The sequence below is a fragment of the Musca autumnalis genome, unplaced genomic scaffold, assembly GCF_047663935.1.
Source record: "Musca autumnalis isolate F117 unplaced genomic scaffold, ASM4766393v1 scaffold_2, whole genome shotgun sequence".
NCBI lineage: Eukaryota > Metazoa > Arthropoda > Insecta > Diptera > Muscidae > Musca > Musca autumnalis.
In genome coordinates this window covers 150,945,926-150,973,721 of record NW_027411755.1, presented here as the reverse complement: position 1 = coordinate 150,973,721, position 27,796 = coordinate 150,945,926, and the positions used below count along the sequence as shown (strand labels likewise).

Below are 27,796 nucleotides of genomic sequence, written 5' to 3'. Positions count from 1 at the left end.
GAAAACATTGCAGTTATCGGTCTTCCATGGTTAGACATTTTCTTCTTTGACAACGTACAAATGACAACTAGCAGCAGTAGAGGTGGTGGTCATAGTTTTCACTCTTAATTTTCTTCGTACAAATTTTAAGTTAGCAGAAAAAGTATTAATAAAATTACCTAAAAGCCACAAAAAGGGGGCGAAAACAATGCCAATTGATGACAGTGATTTTGAAGATGGATCGGATGAAGTTCACAACCCAATTGCTAAAGAAAAGCCAACTGCATTACAAGAAACGGAGGAGGATGTAAGTAGTCCGTCGTGCAACCTTCAAAAATGACTATTGATTCCATTGAAATGCTCTATTTTTTTGTTAGGAACAATTCGATTTGGATGACCTACTGCCCTCCATTGGGGAATTTGGTAGATATCAAAAACTGTTGGTCTTTGGCATTTGCCTACCAGCTTGTATACCTTGTGGCTTTTGTGCCTTTAATCAACTGTTTATGGCCGATACCCCCACAGACTATTGGTGCAGGGTACCCGAATTACTTAACATATCAACTGTGGAACAGAGAAAACACTTGGCATTGCCACCAGATATGGTAAGGGTTATTACTTAAAGGACATTGAAATTCTTTTCCTGTGATAATTTCAAAAGAGTTCACACAAAAAAGGAAGCCATATTGCATTTGACATTGACATTGTCAGAGTGAAAAGCGATGATGAATTGCTAGAAAGAGTTAACTATAGGGCGTTTGTTTACATTCCTAAATGTAAATAAACAAACTGTATTTATTATTTGTTTACATTCGGTCTTTCGTTGCTCGGAAAAAAGAAAGAGATAAAAGATAGATATAACACGAGTTATGTATAATGACCCCATAGATATTTTTTTAAAAGAAATAAACAAATAAACTCCAACTTTTGTAAAGTTGTTGCATAAGCATTTTTATAAGGTCAATCACTTTTGTTAATTAACTTTTAATATTAATTTTGCTAACATTGCATTTTTATCAGTATATTAACATTTATGGCATTACAGCCAATCAAAATGCATTCTTATAATAATTTGCCAATTCTGCATTAAATGATAGTCTACTAAATTTAGGGCATATTAGCCAATCAAAAACTCATTTTTTATAAAATTGCTAATTTTGCAATAAATGATGGTTTATCAAAAATTAGGGTTATTAGCCAATCAGAATAAACTAAATAATAAAAATGCTTACACAACAGCTAAGAAGAATATTATAAATATCAATGTAAAATTCAATTTAAGTCAGTCAGTGTTTAACTCCCGATCTATATTCAAATAAACGGTTTTTAAAAGTAAATTAAAAACAAATAAACTTTTTTTTAATAAGTGAACGAAGTGCAATATAAAAGTGGCGCAGTCGGTAGGATTCTTATAAAAATAAGGATCCAGTGAAACGAACTTAAATGTGAAGTGTATTTTAAAATTGCTTATGTGAAAATTAAAGGACACCACTAAAATTACAAAAAGTAATAGTGAAGTGATCTGTTACATATTTCAATAAAAAGGACACCACAATAAAGTGCAGTGTATTTTAAAATTGCATATATACAAAAAGGACACCACTAAAATTACAAAAAGTAATAGTGCAGTGAACCGTCACATAGTACAATAAAAAGGACACCACATTAAATCAAAACTGAGTTCACAAAAGAAAAAGAGAAATACAGTATTTGACAGACGGAGGATGGAAAACCAGGCTCAAGACATCAACGCAGTCCTAGCGGAGATTGCCAGAAAGGATGAACAAATCGAAAGACTTAGAAGTGCCTACATCGAACTACAACAAAGCTCACAACAACACAATAGTACCAGAGAATCCATATTAAAGGCAATAAATTATATTCCAGTCTTTACTGGAAGTGGTGAAATAACAGTCAACAGCTTTTTCTGCAGCACCGAGTATTTGCTTTCAACTATTAACAATGAAGCATTGAAAAAGGAAGCAGTGAGATTAATATTCTATAAAATAATACAAGGACAGGCCAAGAACACAATTATAAACATCCCGGAACCAGACAATTGGGAACTTATTAAAGAAACTTTAAAATTGAGATACAGACCATCGGTGGAACCCCATCAGATATACAGAATGATTGCAAATCTGAAAGTGAACAACGTAAGCGAATTAATTATAGAAATTCAAAACATTAAATATAAGTCTGATGAATTAATTATATACTATAAAAATGACCATTACATTGACTTATCTAATATTGACAGTTTATTAGTTAATACGATAAAGGAAATGACGCAGGGAACGCTTCTAGACAAAATTTACGAAGAAACACATATTAATGACATATTAAAAATACTAACAAAAAGACGTTTTGAGGATACATGCATTAGGGAAGAATATAGAAAAAATAAATGTAATAAATATAATAACAATAATAGTCCTCATAAAAATAAAAATGAGGGAAACAATTATAATCAAATAAATAGAGGACAAGGAAATAATTTTAACAGAAATAATAACTTTCATTACAATAATAACAACCGAAATTTGTACGGACAACCTTATAGTCCACGAATCGACTATAACCAAAATAGGAACCAAAATAATAATTCAGGGAATTTCCAAAGATACAGAAATCAGAATAATGGTAATAATAACAATTCAGGAAATTTTCAGCGGTTAGCACAGGTAGGAAATCCAGGGCCATATTCCGGTCAATTTCGCAGGAATCAACCTTGGCAAGACCACGGCGAACCAATGGAAATTGATAACATAGAAGCAAAGGATTCAACAATTTTAAATAAGGACAATAATAAGCAAAATAAAAATTATAAAGAAGATGAAGTAAATCAATATGAAATAATAGAGGACAGTAAACAAAATCAAAGACAGAATTTACTAAGAAATAATTTATTTCTAAATACAACATCAGAGTTTTTACCTATGATAAAATTAACAATAAAGAATAAAGACTATGTAGCATTGATAGATACAGGAGCAAGTATAAGTATAATTGATGAAAACATAAATGAATTTTAAAAGTATAAAGAAGTTATTCAATTTAGCACCATACATGGAATAGGAAAGATAAAATATGAAATATTAACAGATATACCAGATCAATTTAATATTAAAGAAGGAAAAATTAAATGGAAAGCAACACCACTTACAGGACGAAGGTATAACTTTATAATAGGTATAGATTCACTCAACTTATTTAATACAGTAATAAATATGGTAGATGGTAAAATTTCTTTCAACAATCTAACAACAAATTTTATTATAAATCCATATAAAAATATTCAAATATGTACGTTAGAAGCATCAGATTTTGACTGGAATAGAATTGAACTAGGACATTTAAATGCCGAAGAATTGGAAGAAGTTACAAAAATCATAAACAGATTTAAAACCTTATTCTTTAAAGAAGGGGATGTATTGACAAGTACCATGGATATATAACATGAAATTAGAACAACTACAGATGAACAAATAAAAGCTAAACTATACAGATACCCACCAGAACATGAACAAGAAGTAAGAAGACAAATAAAAGAAATGGAAGATCAAGGAATAATTAGGAAAAGCAGTTCTCGATATGCAAGTCCATTAATTGTAGTACCAAAGAAAATAGATAATTCTGGAGAAAGAAAATATAGAATTGTAATGGATTATAGAAAATTAAATGAAATAACAATTGATGATAGTTTTCCATTACCAAACATTGATTCAATTTTAGATAAATTGGGACGAGCACAATATTTTACAACTCTTGACTTAGCAAAGGGATATCATCAAATATTAATAAGAGAAGAAGATAGGGAAAAGACAGCTTTTGTAACACCTCATGGACTATATGAGTTTATTAGGATGCCATTTGGTGTAAAAAATGCTCCAGCAACATTTCAAAGGTTGATGAACGAAACTTTACGCGATTATATAAATAAAACTTGTGTAGTATATCTAGACGACATTCTCATATTTAGTACCTCACTAAAAGAACATGTTAAAGCAATAACAAATATATTTAAAACTTTAGAGAAAGCTAATTTAAAAATTCAAATAGATAAATGTAATTTCATGAAAAAGGAAACTGAATTTTTAGGACATATTTTAACAAAGGACGGATTGAAACCTAATCCAAATAAAATAAAAGTTATCCAAGACTTAGAATTACCAAAAACAGAAAAACAAATTAAGAGCTTTTTAGGATTAACAGGTTATTACAGAAAATTCGTTAAAGATTATGCAAAAGTAGCACAACCGATAACAAAATATTTGAAAAAGGGAACAAAAATTAATACTAAAGATCCAACATATATTGAAGCCTTCGAAAAGCTAAAATTACTAATCAGTTCACATCCAATCTTGAAATATCCGAATTTTGATAAAAAATTCACATTAACCACTGATGCATCAAATTATGCAATTGGCGCTGTGCTTTCGCAAGAAGGACACCCCGTTTGTTTTGTATCAAGGACATTGAATAATCATGAAAGAAATTACTCAGCCACAGATAAAGAATTTTTAGCTATTTTATGGAGTGTTAATTATCTAAGACCATACCTATACGGAAGAAAATTTCAAATATTAACAGATCATCAACCAATTAAATATTTACATACTAAATACAAAGGAAAGGATATATCTCCAAGACATCAAAGGTGGTTACTTAAGTTAGGAGAATATGATTTTGATATAGAATATATTAAAGGGAAAGAAAATAGAGTGGCAGATTTTTTGAGTAGAATTGAACAAAATAGTGACAACAAAAATGATGAAGATAAGAAAACGAAAACTCAATCACACGAAGAGATAGATCAAGAACTATTTGAAAATACCGTAAATGCAATAGAAGACGATAATCAAACCTTAGCAACAGTTCATTCAGCGGAAGAAAACTTACTACACCATTTCTTTATAAAAGAGGAAATAGTTAACAAATATAAGACCCAAATAATTCTTACTAATAATAAAACTGAAGAACTTAAAACAATACATGGAAAGAAAATAATTTTTATAGCCGAATCAGATTTTGACAATATGGGAGACATATTCAGGAAGTATATAACTAAAGGAAACGTAGGAATTTATTCAGAGCTATCAGACCATAATTACAACAAAGTCCAGGAAAAATTAATAGAAATGTTTTCAAATAATAGAAAACTAAAATTTACAAAGTGTACAATAAGAGCACAAGATATAGAAACAGAAGTCGAAGCAGTAAAACAAATTTCCTTGTACCATATCAGAGAGAGTATGCATTCCGGAATTCTTGAAACCTACAATAACATTAAAAACAAGATATATTATCCAAAATTATTAGAACTAATTCAACTCGTAATAAATCAATGCGAAATATGCCAGGAAGTAAAATATGATAGAAATCCCATTAAAACTAAATTTTCTAAAACAGAAACTCCTTCTACTAAGAATGAAATTATCCATGTAGATACATATGTAATGAAAGGATTTCACTTTTTGACAGTAATCGATAAATTTTCTAAATTTGCGGCAGCTTATCCATTGAATGACAGAAATATTATAACTATTATAGAAAAATTAGAGGAACATTTCACTAGAATAGGTAAACCAAAGAAAATAGTAGCGGACAATGAATTCAATGCTATTAGACTAAAAGAATTTCTACAAAATGAAAACATAGCTTTACATCTTACTAAACCCAATAGCCATACAGGAAATGCGGATGTAGAACGTCTACATAATACAATAGCAGAAAAATTTAGAATTTTATATAAACTAAATAAAGAAACACCAATAAAACAACTTATCCAGAAAGCAGTTAGGAATTATAATGAAAGATATCATTCAACCACAAAATATTCACCTAAAGAGATTCAACAGGATGAAATTGATGAGAATAAAGTAAAAAAGAATATAGATGAGAATAAAACAAAAGCAATTGACAAACTTAACAAGTCTAGAGAAGAATATACCGAAAATAGAGAAGAAGGCTATATCAAAAATTATAAGGCTCTTAGGCACAAAGAACAACCCAAATATAAGAAATCAAAATTAGATAACATTCACCCTTGTAACATCAAACGACCATTAAAATTTGCAGGTTTGGATAATATTGATGGCAATGATCCTGACAACAACAGCGACTCAAGCAACAATGACGACGAGGCATCTGATTGAACAATCAGGATATATAGACGTAGCAATAAAACAGCAGGAAATTGTAAAAGAAACCGACATTATCATACATGTAATAAATTTAGAAGACATTGAAAACATCGTAGAACAAATGACAGAAAACATAATTTTATCAAAAATCAGAAATAAGGAAATGTTACAATTAGAATTAATAGAAATTAAAAGTAAACTAATGACTCTAATTCCAAGACCAATAAGAACGAGACGAGGACTAATAAATGGAGTAGGAAAATTATCAAAGTGGTTATTTGGCACAATGGATGACGAAGACAGACAAACTATACAGAATAAATTATTCAATATTAATGATATTAGAGAAAATAATAACCAACAAATTATTATAAATGATTTTTTTACTTGACGTTGACTCATTTGAAAACAGTAATAAATAATGATCGTATACTTATAGAAACAGAATTAAATTCGATAAATAAATATTTAAATGAGGAAAATGAAAAAACAGTTTTTCTAGAACAGTTAACCAATATTCAACTTATAAAAAATAAATTGGAACAAATTCAGGACAATATAATATCTGCTAAATATGGTTTAGTACATCCCAGCATTCTGACAACTGATGAAATAACGAAGTACGACATTGACTATCATAAAATTAAATACATACAGACAGGGACAGCATATTTTAATCATACTTATCTAATTTTCGGACTGAAAATACCTAAAGAATTTATTGAAATAGAATTAAGGACAATTGTACCATTAACGAATAATAAAAGCTATGAAATAGATTACAATATTGAACAAATTTTTGACTATGATAATAAAACATATGCATTTGAAGAAAATAAATATTTTAAAGATTTAAAACTAAGTAAACACTGCATTGTAAAAAACAATTGTAAAATGACAACAAATAAAGATTTAGAAATTGTTCAATTAGAATTAGATACAATCGTTATTAAAAATTCAAAAAACTTATATATAAATAATACTTGCAATTCCAACGTAACTATATTAAATGGGAACTTTCTAATAACTTTTAATAATTGTTCAATACGAATTAAAGATTATTATTTTTCAAATTTTAAAGAATATGAAAGAAGAATACCTATAAAGGAATATAATACAATTAAAAATTTTAGTCATCAAATATCATTTGAAAAAATTATAGAAGAACACGAAAACAATGTGAAAAATATAAACAGATTAAACTACCACAACAACTTGTCATTTGGATATAATATTGTAATTTTATTGATTATTGCAACAATTATTTTGTTCATACTATTTAAACATAAAAGCATAAAGCTTGAATTAAATAATCGAATTCAGGAGAATTCTTTTTCAAAGGGAGGGGTAGTTATGTATAATGACCCCATAGATATTTTTTTAAAAGAAATAAACAAATAAACTCCAACTTTTGTAAAGTTGTTGCATAAGCATTTTTATAAGGTCAATCACTTTTGTTAATTAACTTTTAATATTAATTTTGCTAACATTGCATTTTTATCAGTATATTAACATTTATGGCATTACAGCCAATCAAAATGCATTCTTATAATAATTTGCCAATTCTGCATTAAATGATAGTCTACTAAATTTAGGGCATATTAGCCAATCAAAAACTCATTTTTTATAAAATTGCTAATTTTGCAATAAATGATGGTTTATCAAAAATTAGGGTTATTAGCCAATCAGAATAAACTAAATAATAAAAATGCTTACACAACAGCTAAGAAGAATATTATAAATATCAATGTAAAATTCAACTTAAGTCAGTCAGTGTTTAACTCCCGATCTATATTCAAATAAACGGTTTTTAAAAGTAAATTAAAAACAAATAAACTTTTTTTTAATAAGTGAACGAAGTGCAATATAAAAGTCACGTGCTCGGCCAATGCTAACGATGATTATTTTTATTTTACAGGATCACCACACCGAAGAACATAGCAAATGTTATCGATATGCCGTCGATTGGTTGCAACTTCTTGAAAATGCCACCATCAATGACTTGAAACCGGATAAATCATGGCCAATCGAAAAATGTCCTCAGGGTTGGGAGTACAATACCACCGAAGTGTGGTCCTCTATTGTAATCGACGTACGACAGGCTCTCACCTCAAGAGATCACATAACTCAACTTAATCTAAGGCTTCTCGCTCTCTCTATCTTTCATAGCATTACAAATCATATATGTGTGTATGTGTGTGTAGGTAATGCTAGTTTTCGAAGTAATCATTTCATTTTCCCAAAAATTGCATGGATCCCTTCTCTCTAGCAGTGATGGAACAAACACTCACATTGCAAAATTTGATTTCCTATGGGAAATAATGCTGTACGTGCTTGGCCCAACAACTTTAAGGGTTAAGTTTGACTAATAAACCAACATTTTGTAGTGTGTGTTACCCATCGCTGCCACACAATTTCTTTCTATTTATTAATCAATATCCTTAATTTTAACCAACTTTTAGTATGATCTGGTATGTGACAAGGATATTTATCCCACCATTGGTTTGGCAGCGCTAAATGTTGGCGGACCTATTGGCGTTTATTTATTTGGCTTGCTCAATGATCGTGCCGGTCGTCGTACATCGTATTTTGTGTGTTTGGCCACACTCTTGATCGGTAGTCTGATTACATCAATAAGCAAAGATTTCTGGACTTGGGCTGGCAGTCGTGTAATTGTGGGTCTTACTATACCTGCAGTATATCAAATTCCATTTATTATATGTAAGTATGTTTGTAAAAAAGCAACTCATTTAAGCTAATTTTAGGTTAGGTCAGGTTACACGGTGCCCCTGAACTAACTTTAAATGAAAGGATCTTACACCTGTGAAGTTTTTGCGCATTCTGAAAATACAATATTCAGAGAAAAATAAAAAAAACAAAAATTGCCGGAGGGATTTTTAAATAAATCGCTGTCAAATATTCTGAACTTATATCCAATAATTATGTATTATACCCTCAGCCTTTAGGCTTTGATACGACCAAAAATGAGCCTCAAAGTCCGTCCTCCTGCCTGGCTGGCTAGGGCGCACTATAACTCTCGAACGGATCAGCCGATTCGAACCAAAATTTGGCACTCGTAATATTTTTCCCAAACTTAGTTTAAGTTCGAAAATGGAACTTATCGGAACACCATTTCAGGTACCTCCCCCACAAAAGTTCAAATTTTTTCTGTAAAGTGGTGCGAACGATAACCCTCCAAGAAAAGGAACAATCGCTTGGTCCAAACTTTGCACATCGTAAAACTTCTAACAGACATAGATGAGGTTCCAATATAAACCCTATCAGGAAAAGTATAGTTTAAGACCACCTCTCGAATCCATTTGATTTTAGTTGCAACAACTTGTATTCGCTGTCCCAATTACGACGATACAAGTTTTTTCATGGGCAAGTCCATACTTCTTGAAAAAATGGCCCGAAAGGTGTAAAAAACTCCTATTGTACCCAGAGTACGTAAAAATACTTTAAATAAAATTTCAAATCGTTTCGTTTTGTATTTTCCATAGGAACAATACAAAACGAAACATAACCCTCGTTGGCCGAGCTCGCTGTTTAGTTTCGTTTTGTTTACATTCGTGAGTACGAACAAAACGAAAAGCGAAAAGTACTCAACTCCACAACAACAGATAGAAAACTAAATAGTACTTAACACATGTGAATAAATCAAAAACGTTTGGTGGTTGATAAAATTCACTGTGGTATGCTGATGCTAACTTATAGGGTTGTTAAGCAATCACATGTGTGTGTGTGTGTGTCTGAGTGTGTCATTGACCATAACGCACGGCAAACGTTTCCCAAAAATACTTGTCGTTTCGGTGGTGAATGAAACAACTCGACAAAGCATAACCGAAGTTACATTTCACCAATCGTACGGTTTCCATCTTTTTACGTTGAAAAGTTTGTGTTTTTGTTTTGGTTGTGAGAATGAAACGATTCAGAGAAGCTGAAAAGTTTGTGGCTTTGTGTGATTGGTACGGGAATCGTTTTGTTTCTTTCCGTTCATTGATTGTACCATTTGTAGTGTCTGGAGCGCACGATAACCCTCGAATGGATCATCCGATTCGGCCCAAAATTTGTTCTTCGTAATATTTGATGAAACTTAGTATAAGTTCGAAGATGAGCAATATCGGACCACTCATTCGTTTACCTCCCAAACAAAAGTTCCAAACTTTTCGCTAAAATGGTACACCCTATATCTGTTAAACGCAGCAACCGGTTGGGTCCCAACTCTGAATCTCCTAATATTTTCTGCAAATGTAGTTTAACTTCGAATATGGTCCATATCGGTCTTCTATTTAGGGTACCTTCCCCACAAGATTCCACATTTATATTTAGGTGCAGTTTACGGTCGGTTCGAATATCCTTTGGCAATTTATTCCTATGCTCCTTGTGGTCCTGTTTACAGAGATATTATGTGTGTATGGACAAGTCCATGCTTTCTGACGTAGTGGTCCAAAACCTATATGTTATACGGTGACCAGCTGAAATGACTGGAGGACGCACTATCTATTGGAAAAGAAATGACTCCCAAACAAAGATCCACTTTCAAAATGGGCCATGACAATGCATTCCTTCACGTACCTCCTCCGCAACACTTTTAAGACTTAATCCAAAATGATTTTGATTGTGTAACCGGTAGTTGATCTCCCTATAGATGTACATAAGTTTTAATTCACACAGGCTGAAGGTATATATCTGTCGGCAAAACCGACTGATACTTTTTTACTAGTTGGAGTAGAAGCTTTGTGACCACAGGAAACCTCAAGTGTTAAAATACTGGTAGTTCAGCCAAAAAATGTAGAAAAATCCCTCGAAATACCGAAAATCGGGAGGTGTCGTTATATGGGGGCTATACCAAAACAGGGACTTATGTTAAAGATTTTTGATGGAGATATTTTGTGACCACTGGGAACCTAATGTGTCAAATACTCGTAAGAGGCAGTTCGGTTAAAAATACAGCTAAAAACCTAAAAATACCGAAAATCGGAAGGTACCGTTATTTGTTGGGCTGTACCAAACCATGGACTTATGTTAACAATTTTTGGTGGAGAAGTTTTGTGACCACTAGGATCCTCAAATGTCAAATAGCAGGTAGTTTCGTCAAAATATGTAAATCGGGAGGTACCGTAATATAGGGCTATACCAAAACATGGACCTATATTGATAATATTTGATGCATAAGTTTTCTGAACCTTAAGTATAAAATAAAATGTACTTTGGTTGAAAAATTTAGCTTAGATCCTCAAAATACCGAAAATCGGGAGGTACCGATGTATTGGGGCTATACCAAAACATGGGCTTATGTTGACTATTTTTGTTAAACAATTTCATGGCTGGAGGGAAACTCAAATGTCAAATTACGGAAGTTTTTGTGACCACTAGCAACCTCAAATGTCACATTACGAGTAGTTCAGTCACCAAAATTAGCTAAAATTTTCTAAATACCGAAAATCGGGAGGTACCGTTATATTGGGACTATACCAAAGCATGAACCTATGTTGATTATATTTGATGGAGAAATTTTGTGACAACTAGGAACTTCAACTGTCAAATTACGGATAATTCAGTCACAAAATTTAGCTAAAACCCTAAAAATACCCAAAATCAGGGAGGTACCGTTATATGGGGGCTACACCAAAACATGGACTTATGTTAATTGTTGATGAAGATGTTTTGTGATCACAGTTAACCTAATGTGTCAAATAAGAGGTAGTTCGTTTAAAAATATAGCTAAAACTTAAAAATACCGAAAGTCGGAAGGTACCGTTTTATGTTGGGCTATACCAAACTATCGACTTATTTTTGATAGAGAAGTTTTGTGACTGCAGGGAACCTCAAATGTCAAATTACGGGTAGTTCAGTCAAAAAATGTAGCTAAATTGTCGGTATATCAAAATCCGATCCTATTTCCACAAATTTTTGTAGGATTCGGTTTTTAGCCACAAAAATGAATTGGTAATTGCATGGAAATCCCAGTTATTCCTCGTACGACTGCTGTCCACACATATATGTAATTAATTGTCCAACGTTTCAAACTTGGCCGTTGGATGATCTGATCGATGTCCATAAACAGCGTGGAGTACTCGACAGTGTCAAAAGTTGTTCATAAGCCGAGGACCAATATCACTGGTTCTGGTTGAGTACCCTACTATATTATGTTGATATGCAGCGCGGTTGCAGTACTGAGCTACTTACGAACCCATGCTGATGATCGCAAATGCATAAACATTTCATAAGCTGGGTTGGAGTAAAGCCTTAAGAGTCTTTGCTATGGTCGAAATCGATCTGTACGATTCACCTTTGCTGACATATTTGAATGGTCACGATATGGATGGCTAGCGACATATTGATAACTTGGGTGAGATACTCAACTCTCGGCTCTTCCAGATGTTTCAGTATTAAAATGGAGATTCTGTCAGAGTGCAACGTTCATTGTAAATCGTGGTGTTTCCCCTCGGTAGAGAGAGATATCTAATACAAGGTACCACTCTACTCTTCACCCTGTCACTCGCGTGGTACTCAAAAAAGGATTTTCCTCTGAGAACCTCCACTCATGTAAACAAAGCTTGGCGGGGTGTGAGTTATCCTTTTCATCAGCTTCTACAATTCCGGCGAAGGTCGTAAAGTCGGCGAGTCGAAAAGCAGATAATCCGACGTTAGGTAAATATTCCCATTCCCTTGCTTTAGCGTGGTGTCTTCTGCACACAGAAGGAAACATAACTTGTGGCATATAACACTGTGTGTAATTTTTTGTGTCATGTTTTATTCCATATTCTGACTCCACAGTGTGATAGAACACCAAAAAAGGGAAGACACGTGTCTCGCCGTTTTTCCCTATCTCATCAACTTTCGCGGTTATAGGCCTCCAAAGGTTTGAGTCTTTAATGTAAAAAGGGTCATTTAGTCAGGACTATATCTTCCAAACCGTTCGGAAATTTGAATATATCTCAGAGGCAAAGTTGTAGCTCTTGTGTTAAAGAAATTGTGAACACATATAATCCATCAAACTTCATCTACAAGGTCAAAATCGCCAAAGCCAAATTCTTTTAAAATTTTTTCTCGGGTTTTGGTATACAGCTATCAAACCGATCAAACTTGAAGCAAGCAACCAACTAAAAAAATGAACTTCAGATCTCGATAAACATCTTTCTAGAATAAACGAACTCTGTATAGTCGGTTCTTAAAGGTCAAAATAGCAAAGCAAATGTGATTTGTATCCTGTTTTCTCTGGTTCTGGTCCACAGATACTAAACCGTTCAATATTCAAGAAAACAACCAACTACAATAAGGTAGCAAAGGCATCAATAAACAACTTTCTGGAACATGCGAAATGTCTATGAACGGTTCTTAATGGTAAAAATAGCAAAAATCTTTTGAAAATATTAATTTTTTATACTTTTTTCTCCGACTCTGGTCCAAAGATACCCAACCGCCCAAAAACTAAGGATACAGTCAACTGCAAAAATGTACCTTAGATTTCTATAAACAAGTTTCTAAAATATATGAAGATGCTAGGAACGATTCTTCAAGCTCAAAATTCGATTACTTTAGATCATTCTTTCCTGTTCAGGTCTGTAAATAACAAACCTTTCAAATTTCCTTGAGTTTTTAACAGTTTGTTATTTCCAGACCTGAGCAGGGGGAATGTTAAAAATAATTTAATTGTTCGTGAATTTCAGCCCTGATGATAATTCCTAGAATCTTCATATGCTCTAGAAAGTTGTTTATTGAAATCTTAGGTACATTTTTGTGGTTAACGGTATCCTTAATTTTTGGGCGATTTGGTATCTGTGGACCAGAATCGGAGAAAAAAGTGTAAAAATTTAATATTTTCAAAAGTGTTTTGCTATTCGTACCATTAAGAACCGTTCATAGACATTTCGCATGTTCCAGAAAGTTGTTTATTGATGCTTTTGCTACCTTATTGTAGTTGGTTGTTTTCTTGAATATTGAACCGTTTAGTATCTGTGGAACAGAACCAGAGAAAACATAATACAAATCACATTTGTTCTGCTATTTTGACCTTTAAGAACCGTCTGTACAGAGTTCGTTTATTTTAGAAAGATGTTTATTGAGATCTGAGGTACATCTTTTTAGTTGGTTGTTTGCTTCAAATTTGATCGGTTTGATAGCTGTAGACCAAAACCCGAGAAAAAATTTTAAAAGAAATTTGGCCATGGCTATTTTGACCTTGTAGATGAAGTTTGATGAATTATATGTGTTCACAATTTTTGTTCTTTAAGACAAGAGCTACAACTTTGTCTCTAGGATATATTCAAATTTCCTAACGGTTTGGAAGATATAGTCCTGACTATATGACCCTTTTTACATCAAAGCCTCAAACCTTTGGAGGCCTATAACCGCGAAAATTGATGAGATAGGGAAAACGGTGAGACACGTGTCCTCTCTTTTTTGGTCTTCTATCACGCTGCGGAGTCAGAATATGGTTAATAATTTTCGTGTTGCACAGTGTAATACAAGTTCTCGGTCAAATTCCCGTATTAGCTTAAAAAGTTCATAATTTATATGTTTTAGTCCAGAGACCATGTTTTTGCGTTCCAAGGTACCTGTATTAAGCCATTATGATGGACTCGGTTACCTCTAGTGTGCCACTCGGGGGTTTAACTGTTCTTCCTGGCTGTTATTTTTGGCATGCTCCTCCTCACCGACACCTGCAATATCTGCAAGTCATTTATCTTTGTCAGACTGGCCACTCTCCACAAGGAGAGTGTCATCCCCTTCCTCCTCCCTGGGAAGGAGTTTCCATCTCTTCACTTCCAAAGTCTCATTTTATTTTCCATATACCTCAACGTATAACGTCTTCCCAATATATAGCTGACTACCTCTCGGAGAGCTGCATAGTTCGTGTGGAGGTTGTCTTTTAAATACTGGTGATTATTTTTATTGAAGGTAGGGATCCAAAAATGTTTCATTGACCACCTTCTCGATGACGATGGAAATGATTGTTTTCTCCACGACCATCTATCTCTTCTGGAAGGTCCGAGATTTTCTTTCGGAGTCCCCAGTAATTCCAGAAGATTCTGTGGACATGCTCTTTATTGGGGGTTCCCACAATGGTGGTGTTTATTTTGCTGTTGGATTCGCAGAGTCGTTCCAGTCTCCAATGGTTACGTCAAGTTTAATCTATCCCTAAGTTGTCTCCTCCTTCCGTTTTTCCTTTAGGATATGTGTTTTCTTTTCCACTGATACCAAGTCTCCCACATATGTAGGAGATGTTTGCACACGATGTCTTGATGACGGCGAGGTGTTAATCCAGTACTGGTCCCCGCCGGTTCTGGATTATTTAGGCCTGCACCATAACTCTTATTTCCTTCTTCCATTTTTGTTTTCTGGGAACACCCTCGTGAATTTTCTCGTTAAGAGCAGAGTACTATGACCATCCTGTAGATCAACTAACAATATACCCTCGGGAGAGAACAACAATAATTTATACAAACATGTTTTTCTATTTTGCAGCCCTTGAATTGGTTGGCGAAAACTATCGGTCATTTGTAACCGTTATGACCTGTACCTTTTATACATCGGCCATAATGATATTATCTATTGTAACATATCTCGAAAGAGATTGGGTGAAGCTCTCCTATTACACATCCGTGCCATTCTATGCCTACTTTCTCTATTTATTTATTATGCCCGAATCTCCACGTTGGCTTTTAATGCGTGGACGACTCGAGGAAGCACTAAAAATTCTAGAAAATATGGCTCGAGTAAATGGACATGAATTTCCGCCGGTTATAAAAACAAAACTGGAAGCTCAAATATCACGAGATAAGCTGAAAAAAAAGAAGAAGCATGTTAATGCCGGGGTTTCTGATTTGTGCAGGTAAGAGGAAGCAACTTGAAAAACCTTTTATTGAAAATGCACAACTATTATCACTTGCAGAACTCCCAACATGCGTTTGAAAACCCTCTTGATCACCCTCAGTTGGTTTGCCAATGAAACAGTGTATTTGGGTCTCAGCTATTACGGACCCTCTTTGGGTAGCAATCAATATGTTAGTTTCTTTTTATCAGCTGCAGTGGAGATACCCAGTTATTTGGTATGTTGGTATCTGATGGATACTTGGGGACGTCGTTGGCCGTTGTCGTTATCAATGATATTGGGGTAAGTGAAATGGATTTGACGATTTCATCTAATTTCTAATTTCGCTGAATTGTGTAACATTTTTAGGGGCGTGGCGTGTGTCATCACTGTAATGCTGCCAGATGATGCCGTGGATGAGACTCTATATTTGTATTTAATATCCAAAGCCTTGCTATCAGCCTCGTTTCTGATCATATATCCCTTTGCTGGTGAACTCTATCCCACCCAAGTTCGTGGCATAGGTATTGGTGTCTCCAGTTATGTCGGTGGTCTGGGTCTAATTGTTATACCATTCGTTACATATTTGGTAAGTATTGAGAATCTTGTGGGAGTTTTGGGGATCTATGGCGATGGATTTTATAAAGAAAACATTTTTAAAGGACTCTTAAAGCAAAAATCCAGAATATTTTAGGGAGTATATTTTAAAGTGGTTTAATGTCCTCGCTGTCCTTTTTCTCATGTCCGTCTTTTTCGGTATTTTGCCGGGAAATAGAAAACGGGGAATTCGTTTTAGACAATAGGGCAAGCTCTAAAGGCCTCGACACATAAGAAGTATTTTATTATTGCTGAAGTCATATCTGATAAAAGAATAAAGACCAAGTTCGACCTAATAAAAAGATTTCAGAATCGCATTTGAATTATGTCGAACTTGGCCTTTAGTCATTTACCAGATATGACTTAAGCAAGAATGTCCTGCTTCTTATGTGTCGAGGCCTTAACAATCGAGGTCATTCTAGGACAGCACGAGTGAAGACATCCCATCCCTACACGATATTCGGTGATTCGTTGCAGACATAATTTTACGAACATGTCGGTTTAATCAGGCCAGTAGTATAGTTTTCCCCACTATCTTAAGTTTCACATAGAGGTGTAATATTGTCTCTATGTGGATTCCCCTTCTTTATTGATATCGAATACTATTGCGTTGAATCTGAGCTCCTTAACAAAATAGCGGCCGCACACGCAGTACTTAACACCAGCCATTGCCGTTCCACTCCCTGGAAATGCATCCTTTTTGCAATTTATTTGCAATGAACTCCGATGTAAGACTGAGGAAATAATGAAATTTATATGTCGGAAGAATATCATGGTCGTGATGGTGCAGGAAACCAAGCTCAACAACAACTGCAGCTTACAGCGTTGTGATGGTTTCCACGTAATGAGGAAGGATCACACCAGAAGTGGGTGTGTGGGTTTAGCTTTCCTATTGCACCAGTCTGTTTAATACAGGTCTATCTAGCTTAAGCTTGGCTCTAAAGACCTGTGCATGGAATGTATGGCTACCCTCATGTGTTGATCCGCCGAGGTAGAGTTGGAAGGTCATTGCCAACTGATCTCATGTTGTAACAGTGTTTATTATTGTGTGTTTGCGTGTTCGTTTTGGCTCTGGGTCTATCTCCAGTTCCAGAAAAGTGCCTGTTTCGATGGGATGTAACCACAGATCGACTGAATTTAGATGAGTAGGTTTGGCAGGGCAGTTGAAAATATGATGTGTGTTGTGCGGGCCCATGCCGCATACTGGGCATCGATACTTGAACATGTGTACATGTACTGGCCTTATTGGACTTTAATGCTCATCCTGAGTTGTGGCACTCGGTAATGATCTGTACAGTGCACGGTCAATGAGAACACCGCTACCAGAATTAGCGGAGAGTGTCACAGTTCGCCAGATATAACCATCGTGTCACCCGGTCTGACAAATGACTGGCAACCCGTTATTTCTCTTGGGTCAGACCATCTCCCCATAATTGCATTCATCAGGAGACCGCCCGATTTCTGCACCTCTCAACGCCTTACTTTCATTAATCATGGGACAGCTAATTGGTCTAGTTGGAAGGTTATTGCAAACTGGTCTTAGGGAACTTTAATGCTCATCCTGAGTAGTGGCACTCGTTAATGGCCTGTACAGGGCATCTACCAGAATTAGCATAGAGTATCACAGTTCGCCAGATAAAACCTTCGTGTCACATGGTCGAACAAATGACGTCACTCTGCAACCCGTCGTTTCTTTTGGGCCAAACCATCTCCCCATAATTGTCTCCATTAGCAGACCGCCCGATTTCAGCACCTCTCAACGCCATACTTTCATTAATTATGGGACAGCTAATTGGCCTAGTTTTAAGGTCATTGCAAACTGGTCTTAGGGAACTTTAATGTTGACCCTGAGTTGTAGCACTCGGTACACTGCACGGTCAATGAAACGCCTCTACCAGAATTAGCAGAGAGTATCAAAGTTCGCCAGATAAAACCTTCGTGTCACCTGCTCGAACAAATGATGTCTCCCTGCAACCCGTCGTTTCTCTTGGGTCAAACCACGTCTCCATAATTGTCACCATTAGCAGACCGCCAGATTTCATGACCACTAATCTTCGCACTTTTATCAATCATAGGAATGCTAGAGAGAGATAAATCTGCCATCCCTTTTTGATGATCGGGTAGAAGAGAACGTCATCATCACTGCTCGCTATATACCTGCTGGTCGAATATCCGCAGTGAGAGAAAATTTCTCAGCATAAGCGGCGGCACATGCCGAACGAGTACTTGGATCATCTGATGAGTTGCAACATTGGAGTCGAAATAAATGAATTGTGGGCAACTGTTATGTCACTCTCGAACCCTGGAAAGGTGGAAGATAGGTCCTCGTTCAGGCCTAGCGACGATACACGGACTGATCCGAATAGATGCGCAAGCTGTTTTTATCGGTAGTTTGATAAGGGCACCGGAGCTGACATGGCGAAAATGAGAATACTACGTCGCATTAGATCTCTTCCTGGCGAGAAGGAACCACAACAATTTAAAATGGTTATGGTTGCGAATGCCATCAGGAACGCTTAATCATACAAAAAGTTGGACCCTGACGGTAATGTTGAAACAAGTGAAATAGCAGAAAGATAGAGTGTCTAGCCATCCACATCATTTCCGAAGTCTGGTATTTAGGCAGAGTGATGCCGCTACTGAAGCCGGGCAAGGTTGTCAGCAAAGGTGAATCCCACAGACTGACTTCGCTTTTGTCACCCTTATGCTTATAAGGCTTTACTCCTTTCCCACGTCAAAAATAGCAATCCAGAAGACGATCATCAGCATAGGTGCTCTAAACAGCACTGCACGCCATCTGCACACATATTAGCCGAGATCTCAACCAGAACAAACCGTGCAATAGGACAGTGCTTAAGTTACCAAAAGTCCTTGATACTATCAAGCACTCCACGTTGTTTGTGGACATTGAGCACACTACCCTCCGGCCAAGTTTAAAACGTCGGATAATCAATTATATGTGTGGACGCCATTTGTATGTGGAATTCAGGAACAAGAATTCCAAGCCCCGTAGAGTGAATCGATATCTCCAGAAATGTTTAACCTTTTACTTCTCCTGCCATCTCCAGAATGCAGGGAGATCGTTATTTGTGGGCTGAACTCTTATTTGACTGCAAATATCCGCCACTAAATCTTCGGCCTCTCTGCTCACCACATGGACTGCGGATGTGAACACTGAGTTAGATGTCATGGTCGATGGTAGCAGAATTCCGCCCACTAATTAACCCAAGATACGAGGGCAGTTCGGAAACTTCTTAGCCTAGCACAAAAAGCGCGGTATAAACAGAAAAAAGTTAAGTGTTTTGGAAACTTCCATCTCTGTTATAAACACATGTTAAATTTTGTTTCGATCTGGCAATTCCTTCATACAGAAACAGGTGTTCAAAAAAGACGCATCCGCAATTTTTACAACGGAAAAATTAGAAATGCGTGCTGTCATTAAATATTTACATAAAAAAGGTTTATCGGGACAAGAAATTCATAATGATATGGTGAATGTGTTAGGTGAAAGTGCTTTTTCATATGCAACAGTAAAAAATTGGGTTGCTGAATTTAAACGTGGTCGTACAAGCATTGAAGATGAACCACGTAGTGGACGTCCAAAAACAGCAACAACAACAGCCAAAGTGCATGATATGGTATTAAATGATCGACGAATAAAAGTGCGTGAAATTGCTAATATCTGGGCATCTCAAATGATCGAGTCCATTTAATTTTGCATGAAGAACTACAGATGAAAAAGCTTTCTGCAAGATGGGTACCGCATTTGTTAACAGTCGATCAAAAACGCATTAGAATGAACATTTCTCAAACTTGTTTGGATCGTTTAAAGCGAAATAAAATGGATTTTAAGCGTCGTTTCATAACTGTTGATAAGACATGGATCCACCACTATACTCCAGAGACAAAAAACAATCTAAACTATGGACTGAAGCTGGAGGAAGTGCCCCAAAGAAGACAAAAACAATTCAATCGGCTGGTAAGGTTATGACAACGGTTTTTTGGGACTTCAAAGGTATTTTATTGATTGACTATCTGCAAAAGGGTAAAACAATAAATTCAGAGTACTATTGCAACCTTTTAGATCAATTAAATGTACAAACTCGAGAAAAACGTCCTGGCTTACAACACAAAAAAATAATTTTTCATCAAGACAACGCACCAGCGCACAAGAATGTTTTAACAATGGCTAAAATCAACCAATTAAAGTACGAGTTGCTTGACCACCCTCCTTATTCTCCTGATTTAGCTCCCAGTGACTTTTACTTGTTCCCAAATCTAGAAAAATTCCTTGCTGGCAAGCGTTTTACCTCAAATAAAAATGCAATTACAGTTGTAAACCACTATTTTGAAGACCTTGAGGAAAACTATTTTAATCAAGGGATAGAATTGCTAGAAAAGCGTTGGACTAAGTGTATTGAAATATCAGGAGATTATATTGAAAAATAAAAATATTTTTGAAAAACTAACTATTCTCTTTCATTGATAGGCTAAGAAGTTTCCGAACCGCCCTCGTACTAAGCGTGACATTCGACAGCATGTTCACGTCGTCAACGGAGGCCACAGCTATCTGATACAAGCTGGGAACTGCAACAGATGACCTCCTCATGCCAAAACGTCTCTGGTTTATTGTGACAGCTCTTCAGCTGCGATAGATGGAATTGAACTCCGAGGACCGCATTCAGATGATAGCTATTTAGTTATTTATCTGTGTGAATGCTATTCATACCTGCTTAATAAGGTGCTGATCTAGGAGTTCTCTCTTGCAACGTTGCACTCCTCTTTATAGATCATAAAGATCCCTCCTAACATGCCTGGACGGGGGTTCAATCCATCATATGCTGATTAAGACGGCTCTCACGTTAACACCCGAGCAAGTACTGTAACCAAAGTATGCCACTGTGTTGCTGTACTGGAAGAATCTTTGTCTCCTAATGTAGATGGTCCGCTGAAGACACGAGAAGTTACCCTATTGCAATTCTCAGGGCGGCATTTTGACAGTTTTGAATATTTTACTTCCCGTTGTACTTATATTCGCGAACCACACTGGCGTCACATATTTTACCACAGACCTACCTATCACATTCTATGTGGTCAACAAAGTTTCTTTATCTACACCCCAGATGCTGCCGGCGGGGGACCTGAAGACCTTGTTGCTACATCTCAGCTTGTCGCAGATATCTGAGGCATGCACGGACGACTTAAAGATGCTTTTGAATGTGGTCACTAGAATTTTGGGGTAGTCAGTGGTCGGAAATCTGCTACCATCGACCATGACTTTCAGTTTAGTGCTGATCTCCGCAGTCCAATGTGATGTAGATTTAGTGACGGAAATTTTGATTGAAAAATGATTAGATCAATCATATAGGAGTTAAGCCTTTCAATAATGACATCAGGGTGAGTACCTTCCCTGATGTCATTATTGAAAGACCGTACAATCATCTGCATACGTAACGATCTCAATGTCATCTGGAGGGGGTTGAATACAGATGTATAGATTAAATACTTCCAGAGATATCACCCACTTTGGGGAACTTCCTGTTTCATTCTACGGGGCTTTGTGAATTCCACGTCCACACCTATGATTGATTATCCAACGTTTGAAATTTGACCATAGGATAGTCTGCTCAATGTCCTTAAACAGCGTGGAGTGCTTCACAGTATCAAAGGCAAAACAAAAGAGTAACTTAAACGTTGTCCACAATTCTCTTATTCCGGCTCCACTGTTCCAACTCCTCAGATGATTTAGCTACTCGTTCCGCTTATGCTCACCCACCAACCTGTTAACTTCCAGAGTCACCTTCCTGACTTTGGGGTCACTAAGGTTGGCTCAACGAAGCTCATCAAGCTCATTTACCAATTTCGTCGCATTTGTTGGGTAAATTTCGTCTCTCTTCAAATATTTCACCAGCAGGATTATACTGATCGACTGCAACAGTGATGATGTCTCAGTACCTCCTTTCTGATACTCGAACATCAAAAGAGTTGGCAGTTATCTGAAGCGATGATTAGTGAACTCTCTGAAACTAGCCCAATTAACTTTCCTATGACTAATGATAGGGCGGAGTTCAGAGGTGATGAAATCAGGCGGTCTTCTGATGGAGACAATTTGCAGATGACGTCATATGTCAGGGCAGATGACCCAGTGGTTATATTTGCAAACTGTGACACTCTCCGCTAATGTGGGTAGGGGCCGTGCAAAACGTAGAGCTATCAATCTGCTGAGCCAGAACTATATCCCTCTGGACATTGCCGAGTGATCCTCATGGTCATTACACCCCTGCCTAAACCGAATGCCACAAATCATAATGAGCATTAAAATACCCTAAGACAATTCGTTTATGATCTTCAAAAAGTGACTAGTGTTGGATCTACAACCTGGAGTACAGCTATTTATCGTATCGAGATGCATACGTTATGCAACACTGCCTCGGCAGTTCCACTCGATAGAAAGACTTAAGACAACTTATTTATTCCGGCTTCGATGTTGCAACTTTTCAGATGATTTAGCCGCTTGTTCCGCTTACGCTCACCGACGAAGCTCATTACGCTCATTCGCTAATTCCACCACCTTTGCTGGCTAAATTTGGTCTCGCTTTAGGTATTGGAGCAGCAGGGATATAGCGAGCGACTGCAGTACTGATGATATCCCGTAACATCCTCTCTACTACCCAAACATCAGTTCGGCAGTTCTCTGAAGCGGTGATTGGTGAACTTTCTGAAAAGAGGTCAATTAGCTTCCCCATAATTGATGAAAGTAAGGCATTCAGAGATGATTAAATCGGGCAATCTGCTTATGGAGACAATTATGGGAAGATGATTTGACCTAAGAGAAACGACGGGTTGCCAGGAGACGTCATTGCCAGACCACGATGGTTATATCTGGCGAAAGGTGACACTCTCCGCTAATGATGGACCTATAACCTGGAGTACAGATATTTACCGGCGGGATGTATAAGTTGATGAACTCTACCTCGCCAGTTCCACAACTGACCATACATTTCATGTAGTAGTCATTAGAGCCAGGCTCATGCGAGATAGGTCTGTATTGAACAGACAGGATAGCTAGTCACCCACCTCCTCTTTTGGTGCGATCCTTTATCAGTACGTTGTAACTATCACAATGCTGTAAGTTGAAGTTGTTTTTGAGCTTGGTTTCTTGCACCGCAGCAATCGTAATATTTTTCCGGGACATAAAGTCCATTATTTCCTCGATCTTATCACAGAGTCCATTCCAATTAAATTGTAAAAAGGATACATTTTCAAGGATTGGATCAGCAACGACACGTGCTAAGTGCTGTGTGTGCGTCTGCTGTTGGGGGAGCTGCAGGGGAGCCTCGTTTTCCGATGATGGAGACAACTCTCTGGGGACTATTTTCTCACATCACGCAACAACATACTCCCCGTCGTAGTCCCTCGCATGGCATATATTTCATCTCAACGAAGCTTGGATGTGGTGTATGCAGATGTGACATATGTGGAAAAAAGATGTGCATATGTAACAAAAGCGCATCCATAATGGCCCTGGATTTTCCTCCGTCCCGGCACGGACCCAATGAATACGGACCAGGTATTCCGGGATATGTTGCTCTCCCAAAAGAGAAAAATGATACAAATACAAAAATATGTACACTGAGATGGTAGCCGCTGGCCGGAACACGAGTGTTGTGTGGTTCCGCTTCTATCTGGTGCAAAAGTACCCGTTGCCTAGGAATTGAGGTAATTGTTTCCGCTGCTGCTTTCTGTATTATCTGAAATTTCTAGTCGAAATATGAGAAATTCATTTTAGGGGCTTTACAGTATTCTCCTCTTAAAGACACTATGCGCCGCGTCTAAAGAAGTGAAGGAAGTGTCCTTGTGAGTTGTGGCATTCAGTCCTCGGAATCGCCCAGAGGGGTAAGTGCTGGCAGCCGATTGTTAGCTCTACGTTTTGCAAGGTCATTGATGACGCCCCTAACAGAATTAGCGGAGAGTGTCGCAGTTCGCCAGACATAACCATCATATCACCAGATCTGACAAATGACATCACCTGGCAACCCGTCGTTTCTCTCCCCCATAATTGTCTCCATCAGCAGACCGCCGCACTTTCTTTCATCAATCATGGCCGAGTTTCAGAGAATTCACTAATCACCGCATCAGAGATCTGCCCAATCCTTCTGAAGTTCATGTAGCCGAAAGGACGCTCCGTGACATGATCACTGCTGCAGCCGCTTGCTACATACCTGTTGGTCGAATAACCGAAGTGAAACCAAATTTCCCAGCAGAGGCGACGGAATTAGTAAATCAGCATGATAAGCTTCGTCGTGCCAACCCCAGTGACCCCAGAGTCACGGAACTTACACTGGAAGTTAAAAGGTTGGAACAAGCGGAACAAGCGGCTAAATCATCCAAAGAATTGCAACATTGGATTCGGAATAAGTGAATTGTGGCCAACGGTTAAATCACTCTCGAACCCTGGAAAAAAGGAAGATAGAACCTTAGTCACATTTGGCGACGTTAGGCTGACTGCTCCGAAGATGTGCGCAAGTTATTTCAATCGACAGTTTTTCGAGCACCCCGGGAGTGACAGGGCGAAAAGAAGAGTAATACGTCGCATTAGATCTCTTCCTGCCGAGGATGAACCACCACAATTTAAAAAGGATGATGTTGCAGGTATTCCGGGATATGCTGCTCCCAAAAGAGAAAAATTATACAACTACAAAACTATGTACACTGAGGTGACAGTCGCTGGCCAGAACACGAGTGTTGTGTGGTTCCGCTTCTATCTGGTGCAGAAGTTGCCATGGAATTGAGGTGATTGTTTCGCTGCTGCTTTCTGTATTATCTGAAATTTCTAGTCGAAATCTGAGAAATTTATTTTAGGGGCTTTACAGTGTTCTCTACTTAAAGCATAAGAAGTGAAGGGATTGTTAGAATATCCTTGACATCAATCTGCTGTGCAACTTTGTTCATTTTCCGGTTTAATTTCGATTGTCATCTTTATTTCAGAGACAACTGCGTATTCTTCCCTATGAGCTTTGCAATTGTTTTCGGCAGTGTTTCCTACAACTTTAATCCGATGGTTCGATTCGAATAGAATCCTTGGATCAGAACATCAAACTGTGGAAAATTTTGTTCAATAGACGATCCGCTACTTACAAAGAAGTATAGTAAATGTTGGTAATTCTGCTGTGCAGCCTTTTTGACTTTCTGGATCAGCCTTATTCTGAAAGTAAATTCCCCGTGAGTTTTGTCTCTCTGCCCTTTCAACATAAAAGAGAGAGTGAGAAAACTCACGGGGAATTTACGTTCAGAATGACCCCCGAAATGATTCAATTTTCGTCAACGTACCTACCTAACTCTTGCCATTCTTTGGCTCTTTTTAAGTAACAGCATCTTGCCCTCCGTTTTTTTGGGATTTTCAGGACGTTTGTATTTGTGTTGCCATTGGATAAAGAATCCGATTCGCATACTGCCTCTGGAGGTTGAGTTGAGACAAATGTATCCACAATTTCTATTTGCGCCCAACGCGATGCTGTTGTCATCCTGATTGTCTTGAACAGTTTGAACCAGAGATGAGCGCGTGTCACGATCGTTACACTAAACAGTCACAACAACTAAAGTGTTTAGTAGTTAGTCGTCACTAAAATGATCAGTTCTTGTTGTTTAGTATCACGATCGTGACACGCGATCGTCCCTAGTTTGAAATCTAAATTTAAACAAGGATATTATTTAAATTCTCCTCAAAATAAGTCGTTCATCTCTAAGGAATATTATTAAGGACTGGATTTTCTAATTTTATATTTTTCTTTTCGGCAGGGCAAGGAGAACCTTAAACTTCCACTAGTAATAATGGGTTTTATGTCAATGCTGGGTGGTATTACGGGATTGCGATTGCCAGAAACTTTACATCATCGTTTGCCGCAAACAATTGAAGAAGGTGAAGAATTTGGTAAAGATTGGACCATTAAAAATTGCTGCAGCTGTAAACCGGAGATGTAAGAAAATTTAAATTCTGATTCCTCAATATAATCCCCTTTAATTTAATTCCCTTTTATTTCAGTCAAGCGTCATCGTCCCAGCAAGCCTCCTATGAAAATTTAGATGTCTTAGCATCAAACGCCGGCTCTGATGTTGAACTGGAAATGCAAACATCATCCTCCACATCGTCTAAACGTCACTCGGCTCGTTCACGTCCAAAATCGTTAATTGATGAACGTACCCCGTTGGATGTTAGTCGTCCAACTAGACCCTCAATGCGACGACTTGTACGTCAAATGAGTGTCATGGATACCCAGCGAACACAAGATGGAACTATGCAATTGACTCATTGGATATGAGCTGTAGTAGAAGGGCAAATTAGTTCAAAAAAGAGTATTTAAATTACTATTTATGAATATGAAATATCAGTATTGTATTCCGCAATCCCATATTAAATGTAGACTTATTTATAACTATGTTTCCGCCTCAGGGCGGGGTAAAATTGTTGACCAAATAAAATTGTTAATTAAAAATATAAAATTTGTTATTTTTATGTAAAAGAAGAGAAACAGGGCTGTAATTGTGAGTCATGTCCTACCTCAGAGACTCTTCCGCAGTCCCACCAACAACAACCGCTCACGCACCACTTAACACCAGCCGCTGCTGTTTTAATCCCTAAAACTGCATCATTTTTGTAATGGACTCAGAGGTAAGACCGAGGGAATAGTGGATCTTATGAGTCGGAAGAATATCATGGTCGTGGCGGTGCAGGAAACCAAGTTCAACAGCAATAGCAGCTTACAGCGTTATGATCGTTACTGAGGAAGGATTGCATCGGAAGTGGAAGTGGCGGATTAGCTTTCTTATTACACCGGTGTGTTCAATACAGACCTATCTCGCCACCGACCGACTCGTACATGAAATGTCATAAAATGTCAGCCAGATGCAGAACTGTCGAGGTATAGCTGCTCAAGTATACAGCCTGCCGATAAATAGCTGTGGTTACAGACCCACCTCCAAGTCTCCTTTAATCATCTGGTCTTGGGGGACTTTAATGCCCATCATGAGTTGTGGCATTCGTTCCTCGGAAACGACCAGAGGTGTATAGAGCTGGCTAAGCAGAATGATAACTCAACGTTTTAAACAATCAATGCGGACGCCCCTACCCAAATTAACGGAGAGTGTCACAGTTCGCCAGATATGATCAACGTGTCACCAGGTCTGACAACCCGTCGTTTGTCTTAGATCAGACCATCTCCCCATTATTGTCTCCATCAGCAGGCCGACCGATTTC

General features: G+C 37.1%; 1 protein-coding gene across 1 annotated transcript; it reads left to right on the top strand.

The window, feature by feature from the left end:
* Positions 1 to 27,042, top strand: CarT (Carcinine transporter). Its single transcript, XM_073969543.1, has 9 exons — positions 1 to 286; positions 357 to 584; positions 8,044 to 8,217; positions 8,588 to 8,846; positions 15,600 to 15,966; positions 16,027 to 16,248; positions 16,315 to 16,534; positions 26,341 to 26,519; positions 26,585 to 27,042. Exons 1-9 carry the CDS (start codon positions 188 to 190, stop codon positions 26,859 to 26,861), a joined length of 2,025 nt encoding a protein of 674 aa, XP_073825644.1. The 5' UTR covers positions 1 to 187; the 3' UTR covers positions 26,862 to 27,042.
* Positions 27,043 to 27,796: the final 754 nt, after the last annotated feature.